The 13,436-nt window shown below is 44.2% G+C and overlaps 1 protein-coding gene across 2 annotated transcripts in view; it reads right to left on the bottom strand.

Moving 5' to 3' along the window:
• The window catches only part of MIPOL1 (mirror-image polydactyly 1), a 458,494-nt gene that overhangs the window by 64,930 nt on the left and 380,128 nt on the right, over positions 1 to 13,436 (bottom strand). For both annotated transcript variants that reach the window (XM_088471287.1, XM_088471288.1), the window contains one exon: positions 11,877 to 11,968. In XM_088471287.1, coding sequence (XP_088327413.1) covers positions 11,877 to 11,968 — 92 coding nt within the window. The remainder of the gene's footprint in view (positions 1 to 11,876; positions 11,969 to 13,436) is intronic.

Below are 13,436 nucleotides of genomic sequence, written 5' to 3'. Positions count from 1 at the left end.
GATGTCAGTGGGAGTGCTTTTGGCTCTGATAGAGCCAAAAGCACTCCTGGGCTTGCGGCGGCGAGACCCTGCCGCAGGGTATCGTCGCAAGACGCCTACCGTCTGGGGCCGGCCCCACTGACATCATTAGTGATGTCAGTGGGAGTGCTTTTGGCTCTGATAGAGCCAAAAGCACTCCTGGGCTTGCAGCAGCGAGACCCTACCGCAGGGTACCGTCGCAAGCCCGAGGGTATCCATCGTGACCATCTTTTTGGCCGCTCGCATCAGCTGTGGGTGGTCACCCACAGCTATGCGAGCGGCCAAGAGGCCGCTCCAATAATAGGTAGGACGGCCCTGATTCAGAGCAAGCGCTCTTGTCAGAGCGTCCGGCTCTGAATCAGGCCCAGTGTTTGCACTGACCAGGGAAACATTCTGAAGATGAGAGGAAAAGACGGTAAGGATTGGCAGATTTGCTACATTGCTGCATTAACGATCATAACATTTAAATAAGTAGCAGGGTGTCGGTAACCAAGTGTTAGATGCCGTTGTGTAGAGTTAGGAGTAAGTGGTAGTGTAAGTAAGGGAAGGAGAAGCACATGAGGAAAGAAGGCCCTGCTCGTGAGAGCATACATTCTAGAGGGGAGGGGCTGACAGACAGGGGTGACACAGATGGGGTGGACATTGAGGAAGGATCAAGTAGCAGCGGGTTAGAATGAAAGCTGGAAGAAGTAGGTGTTGAGAGCAGATTCTGCTTGCACAATTAATGTGCAGAAGCTGGCGGGATCTGCTAATTGAATCTGTCCTTTAATGAGTAGACCGGGGATTTCATGTTCAATATCATATTTTGCTATGTGTCCGTTAAACTATGAACAATATTTTTTTTCACACTCCTTCACAAAAGTAACTTTAATATACATTTTCTGCGATAATTCTAAGTTAGTTTTATGCTATATCCAAAAGAAAGCCTCTAAATTTATTAAGCTAAAGTGTCTATTACAATACTTGTGTACTTTATTAAAGGTATACTTTGATTTAGTAATTGTCCAACTGTATGACACAAACACTCCTTAGGTACAAAGGCCCTCATTCAGAGCCGCTCGTTAGCGGCAGTACGCTCGTTCCGAGCGATGTTTGCACATCCGCGCATGCGTACGCTTTTTAGTACGCATGCGCGAACCAGTCAGTGCGGCCGAAAATCGTTTGTACGCTATATAGCGAGTGCCTGCTATTTTGAGTGACAGAATGAGGCGTATGTGGGTGGTAACAGGGGAAGGTGCTTGAAAATGGGGAGTGGAGATCCGAACGCAGGCGTGCTTAAAGGTCAAAACGGGCGTTTTATGGGTGTGTATATTTAAAACAGCAGCGTCAATGACCACGTCACTGGGTTATTTTATAGCCAGAACTGCTCGCAAATTTGTGGTAGCAAACACCAACCACAAGAATAGCGAGCAGTTCATACGCTGGTCGATGTACTCGATTAATCTAATAAATAGCGGACATGACGTATGGTGCGAGCGGCCAGGAGGTGTTTTTGACAAATAAACGAGCGTATGTTTTGCTCGTTCGTTCAGGCTTAGAGGTGTGAACAGACTGCAATGTGCGTACGGATCATTTGAATAGCCACCCCTTGTTTTTAAACGAACGACCGCAAATAGCGAACGGCTCTGAATGAGGGCCAAAGTCTCTATTACCCCTTTCAGACATACCGAGAATCCCGGGAATTTGGGCTGCCTCAGCCATATTCGCGGGTTGCCGCGTATGTCTGAAATGTACCTACCCGGCCAACCCTTCAATCGACCAGGGAATTTCCCAGGTCGCTCAGCGCTGCTGCTGTGAATTGGCAGTGTACAGAGAACCCCAGCCGGACGCCGGGGACACTCGCCGGCACTGGAGATCGCCGGCGGGTCTCTGCCATAGTAGGCACTCCTGCTGGACCACCAGGGCAGATATAAATAATTGAATGATAATAAAATAAAATGGCTGCAGTGATAGGTTGGCTGCCTGCTGCATGATGATGACATCATCAGCGGCAGCCGAAGGGGGGATAGGCTAGGAAGGGCAGAGGAGAGGCAGGTAATATTAAAAACTAAAAAACCCGGCTTATGTCTGAAAGGGGTCTACCTGGGAATTTCCCGGGTAGACGCTGTAGTGTGAAAGGGGGGTCTCGACCAAATACCCGGGAATTTGCTCAGGAGAAATTCCCGGGTCTGAGCAGGAAATTTCCAGGGTCGTATGTGTGAAAGAGGTATTAGAGAAGTTTTGTCCATGACGAGGTCCCTCAATTGGACTAGTCAACATGACATGACCATAACTGTAACGTCATCAAAGGCACATGGCCATTCAATTTTATTGTACATCATCACCACCCAATCACAAAGATGACAGTCTGAACATACTGTATGTATAAAAATCAATACAATGTAGCATAAAAGGCCCTTAATAAAATAAATAAAAATAACTGTATGCAGAGGAAGTATAACTGCACCTGGTTATTCGTGTAAATCCTCTAACAGGATAAACTTGAATGTCAGGTTACAGTTATATAGAAAAAAAGATATATATTCATTCACAGTGTTATGAGTAATAAAACAGACTATTGAAAAGGACTGCCTGATTCTTACCATAGGTGCAGCTAGCTGAACTCCATATGACCCGTCTGCCACATGCAGTGGTTTTTACTTTTGGATGAATGCCCATGCCTGTTGGGGTTTTTTTGTGACTTTTTTTCCCTGATCTCCTTGGTTCAACTCATTGTCCCAGCTGAAGATACGTAGTGGTTTCTGGCGAATAAGGAGCTCTCATCACAGAGATAGCAGCTTTGCATTGTTCTCCCGCACTCCCACCTCTCCACAATATAATACTGAACAGAAGGAAAATTTGTGGGTGCGGCAGTACCCGAAATTCGAGGAGCCCTGGGAAACAACTGTTTACGTATGCAGAACTCATGGGGAAACGTGGTCAGAGAATGCTGGATTAAATTAAATTCTGGGCAGGGTGGAAACCCCACTCAGATCGGTGCAGCCTGGACTCCACACAGCTCGTAAGGTGCACACAGCTTCTCTCTGATTGGTGCACCAGGAAGCACTTTTCCGATGTCTGATGTGGTTGACAAGAAACTTCATCCATGTGTTTGGGGTGGGGGGGACATGGTTCTTGGTGACCAGAGCCCCTCCCCATAAATACATGTAAGGAAAAGACAATCTGATGCCTATTGAGGTATCATAACCTCTTCAACTGTGCTACCCAATCCCATACTAAAACAAAAATATTATTATTGCATTAACATAGGCCAATGTTTCCCAAACTCATTCCTCAGGGAGCACAAACAGTGCAAGTTTTCCAGGTCTCCTCACAAAATCACAAGTGAAATAATTAGCTCCATCTCTGGATCTTTTAAAATGTGTCATCCAATAATGAATACACCTGTGCACCAACTAGGAAAAATGTTATCCATGCACTGTTAGTGCTCCCTGAGGAATGAGTTTGGGAAACACTGACATAGTATATTGCCCCAAGGGAAGGGAAAATAGGGAGGATACCTGAAGCACAGGATATATATGTGTGTTAGAGAGGGTAGGTCTTATCCAGAGTGTTTAAGATAATAAAGCCCAATACAGGTAAGAAAATTCAAACACTGGAGGTGCTCCCATGAGAGGTAAGCAGCGTACACATACACACTAGACGATAACTTGGACGATATGAACGATACCGTTATCGTTCATCGCATTCAATATTGTCCAGTGTGTATGCAAGATATCATTAATGATGCACTCTCCTGCGGAACGTTAACGATGTCTTTCATCGCCTGTACTTGCAGGGTAACCTGATGATATTGTCAGGTTCTGTAGGTTCAGGGATGAGGAAGGGTGCCGTCACTGAACGATATCGTTCAGTGTGTATGCTCAATGACGTTAACAACTGTGCAGGGGAAACACTTAATGATATCTTTCATGGAGCATATCATTAAGTGTGTATGAACCTTGAAAGGTTGCAGTTGAAGAGAAAAAAGAAAAAGTACTCTCCATGCTATACATTCAGGGATCATTTCTATAGGCAATGATGGGGGAAATGTGCTTGAAACATTGTAGACACAGGGCCTGATTCTGTAAGGATCGTAATTGCAAAGCTGCAAGCAGGTTCCTTGCACATATGGTATGCAGATAAGGTAATGCAGCAGGAGGCATCACGCCTCCTGTCAGGGGCGTCTTAATAGAGGAGGGGGCCCTTGTGCACGCTCCGTGCAAGGCCCCCTCCTCTCTTCCCGGTGGCCGGCAGTCGATTAACGCGGCTGGCCAGACACCGGATCATTAGTAGACTCCGGGCACTAGAGTGTGCCCAGAGTTTACTGTGCATGCGCAGAACACCGGAAAAATGGCCGCAGCGGCTATTTTTTGGTGTTCAGATCAGCACTGATACCTGCAGGGTGTGCGGTGCAGGCCCCCCTGGACCCGGGGACCCGTGTGCCCCGCACACACTGCACCCATTATAGATACACCACTGCCTCCTGTGCATTACTTATTCAAGCTGCATTGTCAATGAAGCATTGGTTAATCTGCATACCATCGGCTGGCTGCGGTGAACAATGGGGTCCAGCAGCCGGCCGCAGCAATTTAGGAGGAAGAGGCCAGATAAACTCTGTCAGCCGAAGGAGATCCTGGCTTCTTCCCTCCCCTGCAACACGCCTCCGTTTCAAGAAAAGGAGGGCATCGCCTCCCCCTCCCCGCCCACAAACGGCAGCAGACTGTCAATCACTGACAGTCTGCTGACAGTTTGCGTGCGGCCTCGCAGAACGGATCTGGTGCCTGCGCAGATTCCCAAAAATCAGGAATCTGCATTCAGCAGTGCACTAGCATGCACCTCTGAATCAGGCCCTCAGACTGTACTCTATGGACTTGGATAGGTCTCGTGTAGTAACTGACATACTGATATAATTTGTTTGAATTGTGTGTGATTTTTTTGGTCATACTTTCGCCCTGGTTTTTGATAGATTTATCACCTGATTAAATTTATCTGGGATTATTGCATCCCAGATTGTTTAAAGACAGACAGCTGATGCCCATTTTTCAGGTGGAAAATTGGGGTAACCGTCTGTCAAAAGTTTTTTCTTGAGATATTTGTATTTGACTTTTTAGTATAGGATTCGTGTTTTTTTAATACATACCAATAAACTCTATGTTTTAGCTTCATTATATCGGGTAGGGTGAGAGCCCCAGCAAAGAGAGTACTTATTTTCTCTTAAACACTGACATAGACAAACCAGTCCCTGCTTGATGTGCTGGACCAGCAATAATTGCATAGACAATTGGTATGGGGCAAAGTGAATAGCTATACCAATACCAAAACTCCAGTACTATAGCATAAATCACAATAATTACTGTAGTATTTCAATAAAGGCATACCACACTTGCACCTGCAGAGCATGTAACAATGGGATTACAATTTTTGTCTTTTAAACATTCTCTGCCTGCAGCATGAACGGAATCAGTATGGTTCAAATCCCGACGCTAGAGGGCCCGGCAGGGGTGAAGATCTCGACAGTGGATTTTGGTAAGTAACCCTAACTCTACTTCCCCCTAACCCTCCCTTAGGGGTGCCTAACCCTAACCTTCCCAACCTAACCCCCCCTAAGGGCCGTATTCAATTTGAGGCGAAATGTCGGAATCGGCAAAAAATTATCACCGATGACGTAATTTTCATCTATTTTCATTAACCCCGTTTTCAATTACATTGACTTTTCACCAGGGCGAAATGTCAATGTAAAAAAACGGGGATAAATATTCGCCTGCCTTTAGCTGGCGAAGAAAAAAAATGCAGAATTGGGGTTTAGGGGTGCAGGCTTAAAAAAAATTAGTCTGCACCCGTGGGTATGAACCCTTAAAATGATCTGTGTAAAAAAAAAAAAAAAAAATCGGGACACCCCAAATCAAATATATATTTTTGGGGGGTGAAAAAAACAAACAAACTAAAAACCACTTCTAAAATAGACAAATTAAATCCACAGGGGTTCCCTTATATGTGGAAGGTGTTTTCTTCATTGCACAGAGTAGCGGTAGGCGCATTTTTGCAGAATTTAAAAAAAATTAGTTTAGAGACTTAATAATATCCTAGTACCCATTTTCAAGTACCCCAAATTTGGCCACTTCTTTTAAAAATGAAAGAAAAAAGCTAAGTGCTCTTCTGCATCACTTCTTCAAAGTCGAGAAAACAGCACCTGCCTTCTTCTGATCCAAGTTTTCGCCTGTTCCCGTTTTCGCCTACTTTGGAATTGAATACGGGGAATAGTGGGCACGCGCGCAATAGGAGGCGAAAAGTCTGGACTTGTCGCCTCCAATTGAATACGGGCCTAAGTGCCTAAATCTACCCCCCCCCATCCCCGCAGCCTAAACCTAAGTCTCCCAGGGGGGTGCCTAACCCTAACCTCCCCTTGGGGGTGCTCAACCCTAACACCCCCTTTCCCTAGCCTAATCCTAACCCTCCCGGGGGGTGCCTAACCCTAAGTCCCCCCGGAAACCTAACCCTCCCCCCGCGGCTGTCTGTGCCCGGCTTACCTTCGATCTGTATGCTGGGCGTCGGGCCCCCGGCATAGGTCTCATGACAAAAGTCAGGATTTCGACGCCTGTCATTAGTACCCTGCCGGGATTTGACAGTCGGGAAGCGGCATCGGTATTCGACGCCTGTCATTAGTACCCTGCCGGCATTTCGACCGTTGGCTTCCTGACTGCATCCTGTATGAACACGTAATTTACACATCAGGAACTGGTTGCTATGGGCATTGCATCAAAAGTGTGTTACCTGGTCATATGCAAATCACAAGGTAATTCACAATGTCTGGAACAACACAGCAAGCTAGAGTGAACCCAAGTAAGTGCAACATGGGCAAAGTGAATTCAGACCCTAGATTTATACAAAGTACAGAGTGACATGATATATTTCCACTCTGGCCACACAAGGGTATGCCAAATAATGATCCAGTAAATTACTTTTGTATAATTATTGATGTGGTGCCACATATGCAGGGCAGGTGAAAGCACTTACCATAGCAGGAAGGAATGGGGCAACATCTACTGCTCTTTCCAACTGGGAGTCTGGCAGTGATATCATAAACAGGGGTCACTCTCGCAGCCCATCACGCACATTGAGGAGTAGTAGCCGTCCCAGGTAAGAAGCGGGCAGACACTTTCTACAGTCAGTAGCCAGCACCCCATGTGGAGGTGCTACAGGGACATAACAAACACTAAATGAGTGACACTATGTTATTAATTTAGGATTTAATTCACCCTGTAACCAATAGACGATCGCCTAGTTACACTTAATGGCAGAGCTGGCCCTGCACACAGGTAGCAATACAGAAAACAAGCATGGCACTACACTAGTGGAATTAAGTCTGGACATTTTAGGAAATTTTGAAAATGTTGCGATTAGTCATTATTTTTACATTATAATCACTTATAATTTATATTCCAATCGAAGTATATCGGAGTATAATCATTAGTATTTATTTTTAAGTTGTCAAATTTCCAGTGAAAATTTCAGTAACACCACAGTTTTACAGGTATGCTTTTATTATGAAAAAAAAAATATGCAATTTCAGCAATACACAAAATTCATATTTCATTGGATACCCTCTGTTTTTAAGAACAGGTTCGATTCGTCAAGGCATCGAGTGAACCAGACATCCCAGATCTTCAGGTGAAATCACATGGTACCAGGCCTGGATTATGGCTTCGATCAGCTCTCTCTTGTTACTTGGATTTTTTCATGATACCATCACTTTAAGCCTTGACCAAAGATTTTCTATCGGATTTAAATCCAGACTTTTTCCTGGCCAAGGTAGGACAGTGATTTGGTAATCACCGAACCACTTCATGGAACTGTTGGCAGTGTGGCATGGTGCTCCATCCTGCTGAAAGATACACTTCCGTGGGTCACCTTCTAACAAATCCTCGATTGTGGGCAACAGTTTCGCCTCCAGCACTGCTTCTTGATACTTTTTGGCATTGATATTGCCATCAATGAAAGCCAAACATCCCACACCAAGGCTGGCTGTGCTACCCCACACCATGACACTCACTGGATACTTCATAGTTGCCGTGGTGTACTCGGGCAAAAGATCTTCCCCAGGCCGACGCTGAACAAATTTCACCCCATCACTCCCGAAGATGCTGATTTTGGTCTCGTCGCTCCAAATAATCTTGTCCCAGTCTTCTTCTGTCCACTCCTTGTGTGCCAGAGCCCAATCTATATGTTTCTGCCTCTGTTTCTGGTTTAGATACGGCATCTTTCTCGGGGTCCTAGCTCGCAAACCATTGGCAAAAAATATTTTTTCCGTATGGTTCGGTCACAAACTTGGACAACAGATGTTTTCATTATGTTGTTGATGGCTTTTGCAGATCTTCGACGGTCCTGCAGGGCCAGCCGACAAATTCTGCGCTCATCTTGTTTTGTAAGCGTGGGCTTTCTCACAGTTCTTGCGGCTTACTTCGTCGATCCACTGCTCGCAACCCTTATGCAGAGTTTCCTTACACCTGATTTTGTCGCTCCACCTCCCAACCTCTTCACAGTTCCTTCGTAGATATACTCTTCCTCACGAAGCATCATGGCTTTGCCTCTCTTCCCAGGCGACCAGTCAACACGTTTCGAGGTATTCTGACCCGTTTTAGTCGGTATTCACACTTTGACCAGAGCTGCAACTAGCTGTGAGGATTTTACAGTAGATTGATTGTAAAGGCTGCCACAGTCTGGATGAATTGAGTGCTGAACAAAGTAAGCACATGAGCCTGCATGGATGCTCTGTGGGACCTGCTCCCAGATCCTGTCAGCATGCTGCCTGCTGTGACTGGTGACAGCCTGCATCTTCACCATTGACAGTGGCTGGTAAGTGTATTGCAAAACCTTCTCTCTCTCTCTCTCTTTCTTTCTCCCACTCTATCTCTCCATCCCCTTCTCTAGGTTTCCTCTCTCTCTCTGACAAATCATGTTAAAATATTAAGTAGAAACATCATAGAGTAAAATAAAAACATTAAAGTATTGATTTGGTATAGCAGAATATGAATTTTCTGCATAAATATCAAATATTTTTTTTTTTTATTGAAAGTGTCCAGAATTAATTCCACTACTGTATAGTAATTGTTCCTTGCTAAATATGAAGATTTTGTTAGTTTGAGGAAGGGATAGGGATAAACCATTATCATATTTTTTTTTAAATAATTAGGGCAGATAATAGGTCAGACTATTTTTTAGTTGCAGCTAAGTTTACTGAAAAATATGTCTAATCACTTATCTCACAAAACAAATAAAATAAATCATTATTTAGTTCAGCAGTTTGCACCAATTGATAATTCACTGTCTCCAGGGCCACCAAGAGGAACATGTAGCCTGACACTTCTTTGACCAGGAATGAGAGTCCAGGATGCACAGGCCTGAATATTCCTCTTGATGGCCCTGGTGACAGAATTCTCAATTGGGAGTCTATTCATCATCACTTAATTTATACAAAAGCAGGTGAAAAATAATATTTTCTCCTACGTTTGTATAATTTAAGTGACAGCCCCATTCAGCATTCTTGTAACGCAGAAGATAACAAAGATATCTCTTGGTTACAACTGACTGAGAAACTGTACACTACCTTGAGATGGCATACAGCACACAAATATATTCACAGGCTGTTGTTTACACGGCAGCCTGTGAAGATTTACATACCATTTCTACCCTTGATCCTAACACTCTAACTACCAACCCATCTCTCTCACCCTTTTGCCTCCAAGCTTCTTGAGCATATTGTCTACAACCGCCTTAATGCCTTTCTTTCTTCTCACTCCCTGCTTGACCCTGCCCTTACAAAAGTCAGCAATGACCTCCTTACTGCCAAATCCAAGGGGCACTACTCTCTGCTCATTCTCATTGACCTCTCTGATGCTTTTGACACTGTGGACCACCCTGTCCTAATACAGATCCTTCACTCACTTGGCCTACGTGATACTGCCCTCTTCTGGCTTTCCTCCTACGTCTCTGACAACTCCTTCTCTGTCTCCTCTCATGTCTCCTCTTCCCACCCGTTTCCACGAACTGTAGGTGTTCCCCGAGGTTCTGTTCTTGGACTTCTCCTATTTTCCCTCTATACATCTTCTTTAGGTGAACTCATCAGCTCTTTTGGCCTCCAATATTATCTCTATGCTGATGATACTCAGATCTACCTTCTCTCCTCATCCGTATCTCCAACTGCCTCTCTGCTATCTCTTCCTGGATATTCCAGTGCTTTCTTAAACTTAACATGTCTAATACTGAGCTGATCATCTTCCCACCCTCCTGCATAACCTCGCTTCCCAAAATGTAATTATTTATTAACGGCACAACTATTTCCTCTAGCACCCAAGTGCGCTGTCTGGAGTTATCCTTGACTCCTCCCTCTCCTTCAAACCACACATTCAGTACCTCTCACAGTCCTGTCACTTCCATCTCAAAAATATTTCCAGGATCAGACCCTTTCTCACCCATGAGGCAACTAAGGCCTTCATACACTCACTGGTCATCTCCAGTTTAGACTATTGTAACCTTCTCTTATCTGGTCTCCCTGACTCCCACCTCTCTCCACTCCAATCTGTCATCAATGCTGCTGCTCGACTCACCTTCCTCTTCCTCTTCCTCTCCTCTTCCCCTTCCCCTTCAGAACGCAATTCAAGGTTCTTACACTCACTTACAAAGCCCTCACCCAATCATCTCTGATCTCATCTCACTTCACACTCCTGCCCGCCCACTTCGCTCAACAAATGCATGCCTCCTCTCTTGCCAACTAATTACTTCCTCACACTCCCGCCTCCAAGATTTTGCCCGTGCTGCTACCTACCTCTGGAACTCTCTTCCTCTCCCTATCAGACTCTCCATCTCTCTACAAATCATCAAACAGGCTCTCAAAACTCACTACTTCATCAAAGCCTTCCAGCTCTCATTCTAACCTGCTGTTCCATACTTCTTCCTGTCTACCCATCTGTGCCACCCCAGTCTGTCTGCCCCTCCCTTTAGAATGTAAACTCTAACAAGCAGGGCCCTCTACCCTCATGTGCTTCTTCTTCCCTCACTCATACGATCATCTACTCCAAACTCCCCACAAGGGCACCTAACACTTGGTAGCTGATGCCCTGCTGCTTATTTGAGTGCTATGACTGCTATTGCAGCAATGTATATAAATTATATCCTTGTCCTGCATTGTTTTGTACTGTAAGTCGCTGTTTTGTTTTTGCTCAATTGTTTATGTAGTTTGTGAGGCGCTTCTGAACCCTTGTGGCGCCATATAAATAAAGGATAATAACATTTAATTCCAGCCACTGCAGCCTAGGGCTGGGACATCTGAAAAAAAACCATTGGAAGTATCAATGTTTTTTTTAACATTGAATACAAAACATTGGGGTGAACGACAGCGGGGAACAGAGAGGGCGGTAGACATGCAGCAGTGAGGAAATCCTTGTGGATACCTCAGCTGCAGGGGAAGAGTATCACTTTTCTGAGCAGCTTTTCGGAAGTGATACTTTTGTTAGTGAGGTATGATGGATGCCTACAAAACATTTTTTAAACTCACAGCGAGTTTAAAACATAATTATCAGTAGTGATTATTATGTCATGATGAATGGGCCCCTAGGTGTGGACTGCTGGACTAAATAATGGAATGAAGCCGGCCTCAACTGTAGGTCGAGGACCTGACTGTTCTGCTGTCCGATTTGATGATCTTGCCATCATGTTGTTATTATCTCACCATACTGTGTTGTGATATCACACAGCCGAAGAGTAATGATTGTAAATATTACACTGCTTCCAGAAAGTGTTAGTTATATAACTGTTTGCATATAAGTGAAAGCTACAATTGTCATTGTCTTGTAAGGAGTAACCATGCCTGCTGCTTTTACCTGTAATATATACGCAGGTTCTGGAGTTCTTCTTCTAGCGTTTTATATTCTTCAATCACCTTGTCCTGATGCTGAAGAAAAGATGGCGGAGCCTGAAATAAGTAAGATTATATATTGTAGGTAAGTGGTACGGAAACCAGCATGATTGCAGAATTTAAAGACAGGATATTAGACTATTTTTAATTTAAAACTTCATTTTCACCTTACAATTAAAGTAAAGTATAAAATAATTAGTACAGTTATCAGGAGAGTATGTACCTGAATAAAAAAATATTTTAAGATTAAATACAATCTCAGCACCTTGATAAGTTTCTTAGCTGCTTGAACAAAGCTATTGTTTTTTGTGAAGCCTTTGTTCTCTAAATGATCACATTCAGAGAACTCATAGGTGTATAATAGGGAATTGTAGGCTCATAGGCAAACATTGCCTGGAACCCCCCTCCCTAGTCAACACCATGTTTTGCATGTTTTTTAAGATCCCCTCAGTGTCACAAATGAAATAATTAGCGCCACCTGTTATTTTAAAATGCGTCAGCCAGTAATCAAGATACTTGTGAATCAGCTAGGAGATCTGGAAAACATGCACTGTTAGGGGTGCACTAATATAGACATCTATTGGGTCAATTATTAATACTGCATAATAATACACTCTCCAGTACATAAGGAGACCAATCTGTAGATTTATATTCAGGGCAGTGCAAGGTTCTCTTTCTGTCCCCCCCCCCAGATTCTGGAACTTGCTCAAATGATCTGGAATGGAGCCCAAATATGAAATAAAAACATTCAGCTCAGACAGGATGGCCCTAATGCCGCATATAATGGCATGCTGTGATTGCTGGTACTGTATATGTCAGAATTATTTCATAAGTTCGTATGGCGTATATTATAGCTGGTTAACTGCTGATTATGCCCTCTTTATGGACTGGCCTCACTTGCTTTAAAATCAAACACTTGGAAACCCCTCTGTAGAAATCCTACATTTGCCACTGAGGCTTGACCTGTGGTGGCAACTAGTGCACTGCTTACACTTGCGGTCGTACTGTCCACAACGTACACGATGCAAAGATGGAAGCAAATCAGGCATATGTTGGTCCTGAACTGTGTGCATGGAAACATTTTAATATTCCCCCCATTGCACAGTTTTACACATCTAGCTGTGCGCCCGCTCCAGGTCCTACACTTGGTTTGCTACTAGTCATCATCAGTGTGCTGTTGAAGCTCATCTATACTATCTCATCTATAGTTATTTCCAATTCTGCATAGTAGAATGCCGTTGCATGGACATGCACTCACTTACCTCTTCCGCCGTAAGTATAGATGAGATCAAAATACGTACGACTGCATTGCCTGTAAATTCGCACGCTCAGTCAAATACACGGGAGATACACTCTGCAAGCCGGCGAACATTTAACTCTGCATCACATGTCAACAGAACAGGAGCGTCCAAGAACCAAATCCAAGCAACAACTACAAGTTGGTTTGTGGTCACTGGAACCAAAACCTGCTCCCATGCTTTACTAACATTATCTGGTGAAAACATGACTTCTGGCACTAGCTTGT

This window comes from Taudactylus pleione, unplaced genomic scaffold (genome assembly GCF_031769625.1).
Source record: "Taudactylus pleione unplaced genomic scaffold, aTauple2 ptg000113l, whole genome shotgun sequence".
In the NCBI taxonomy this organism is placed as follows: domain Eukaryota; kingdom Metazoa; phylum Chordata; class Amphibia; order Anura; family Myobatrachidae; genus Taudactylus; species Taudactylus pleione.
This window is presented reverse-complemented; position numbering and strand designations above follow the sequence as displayed.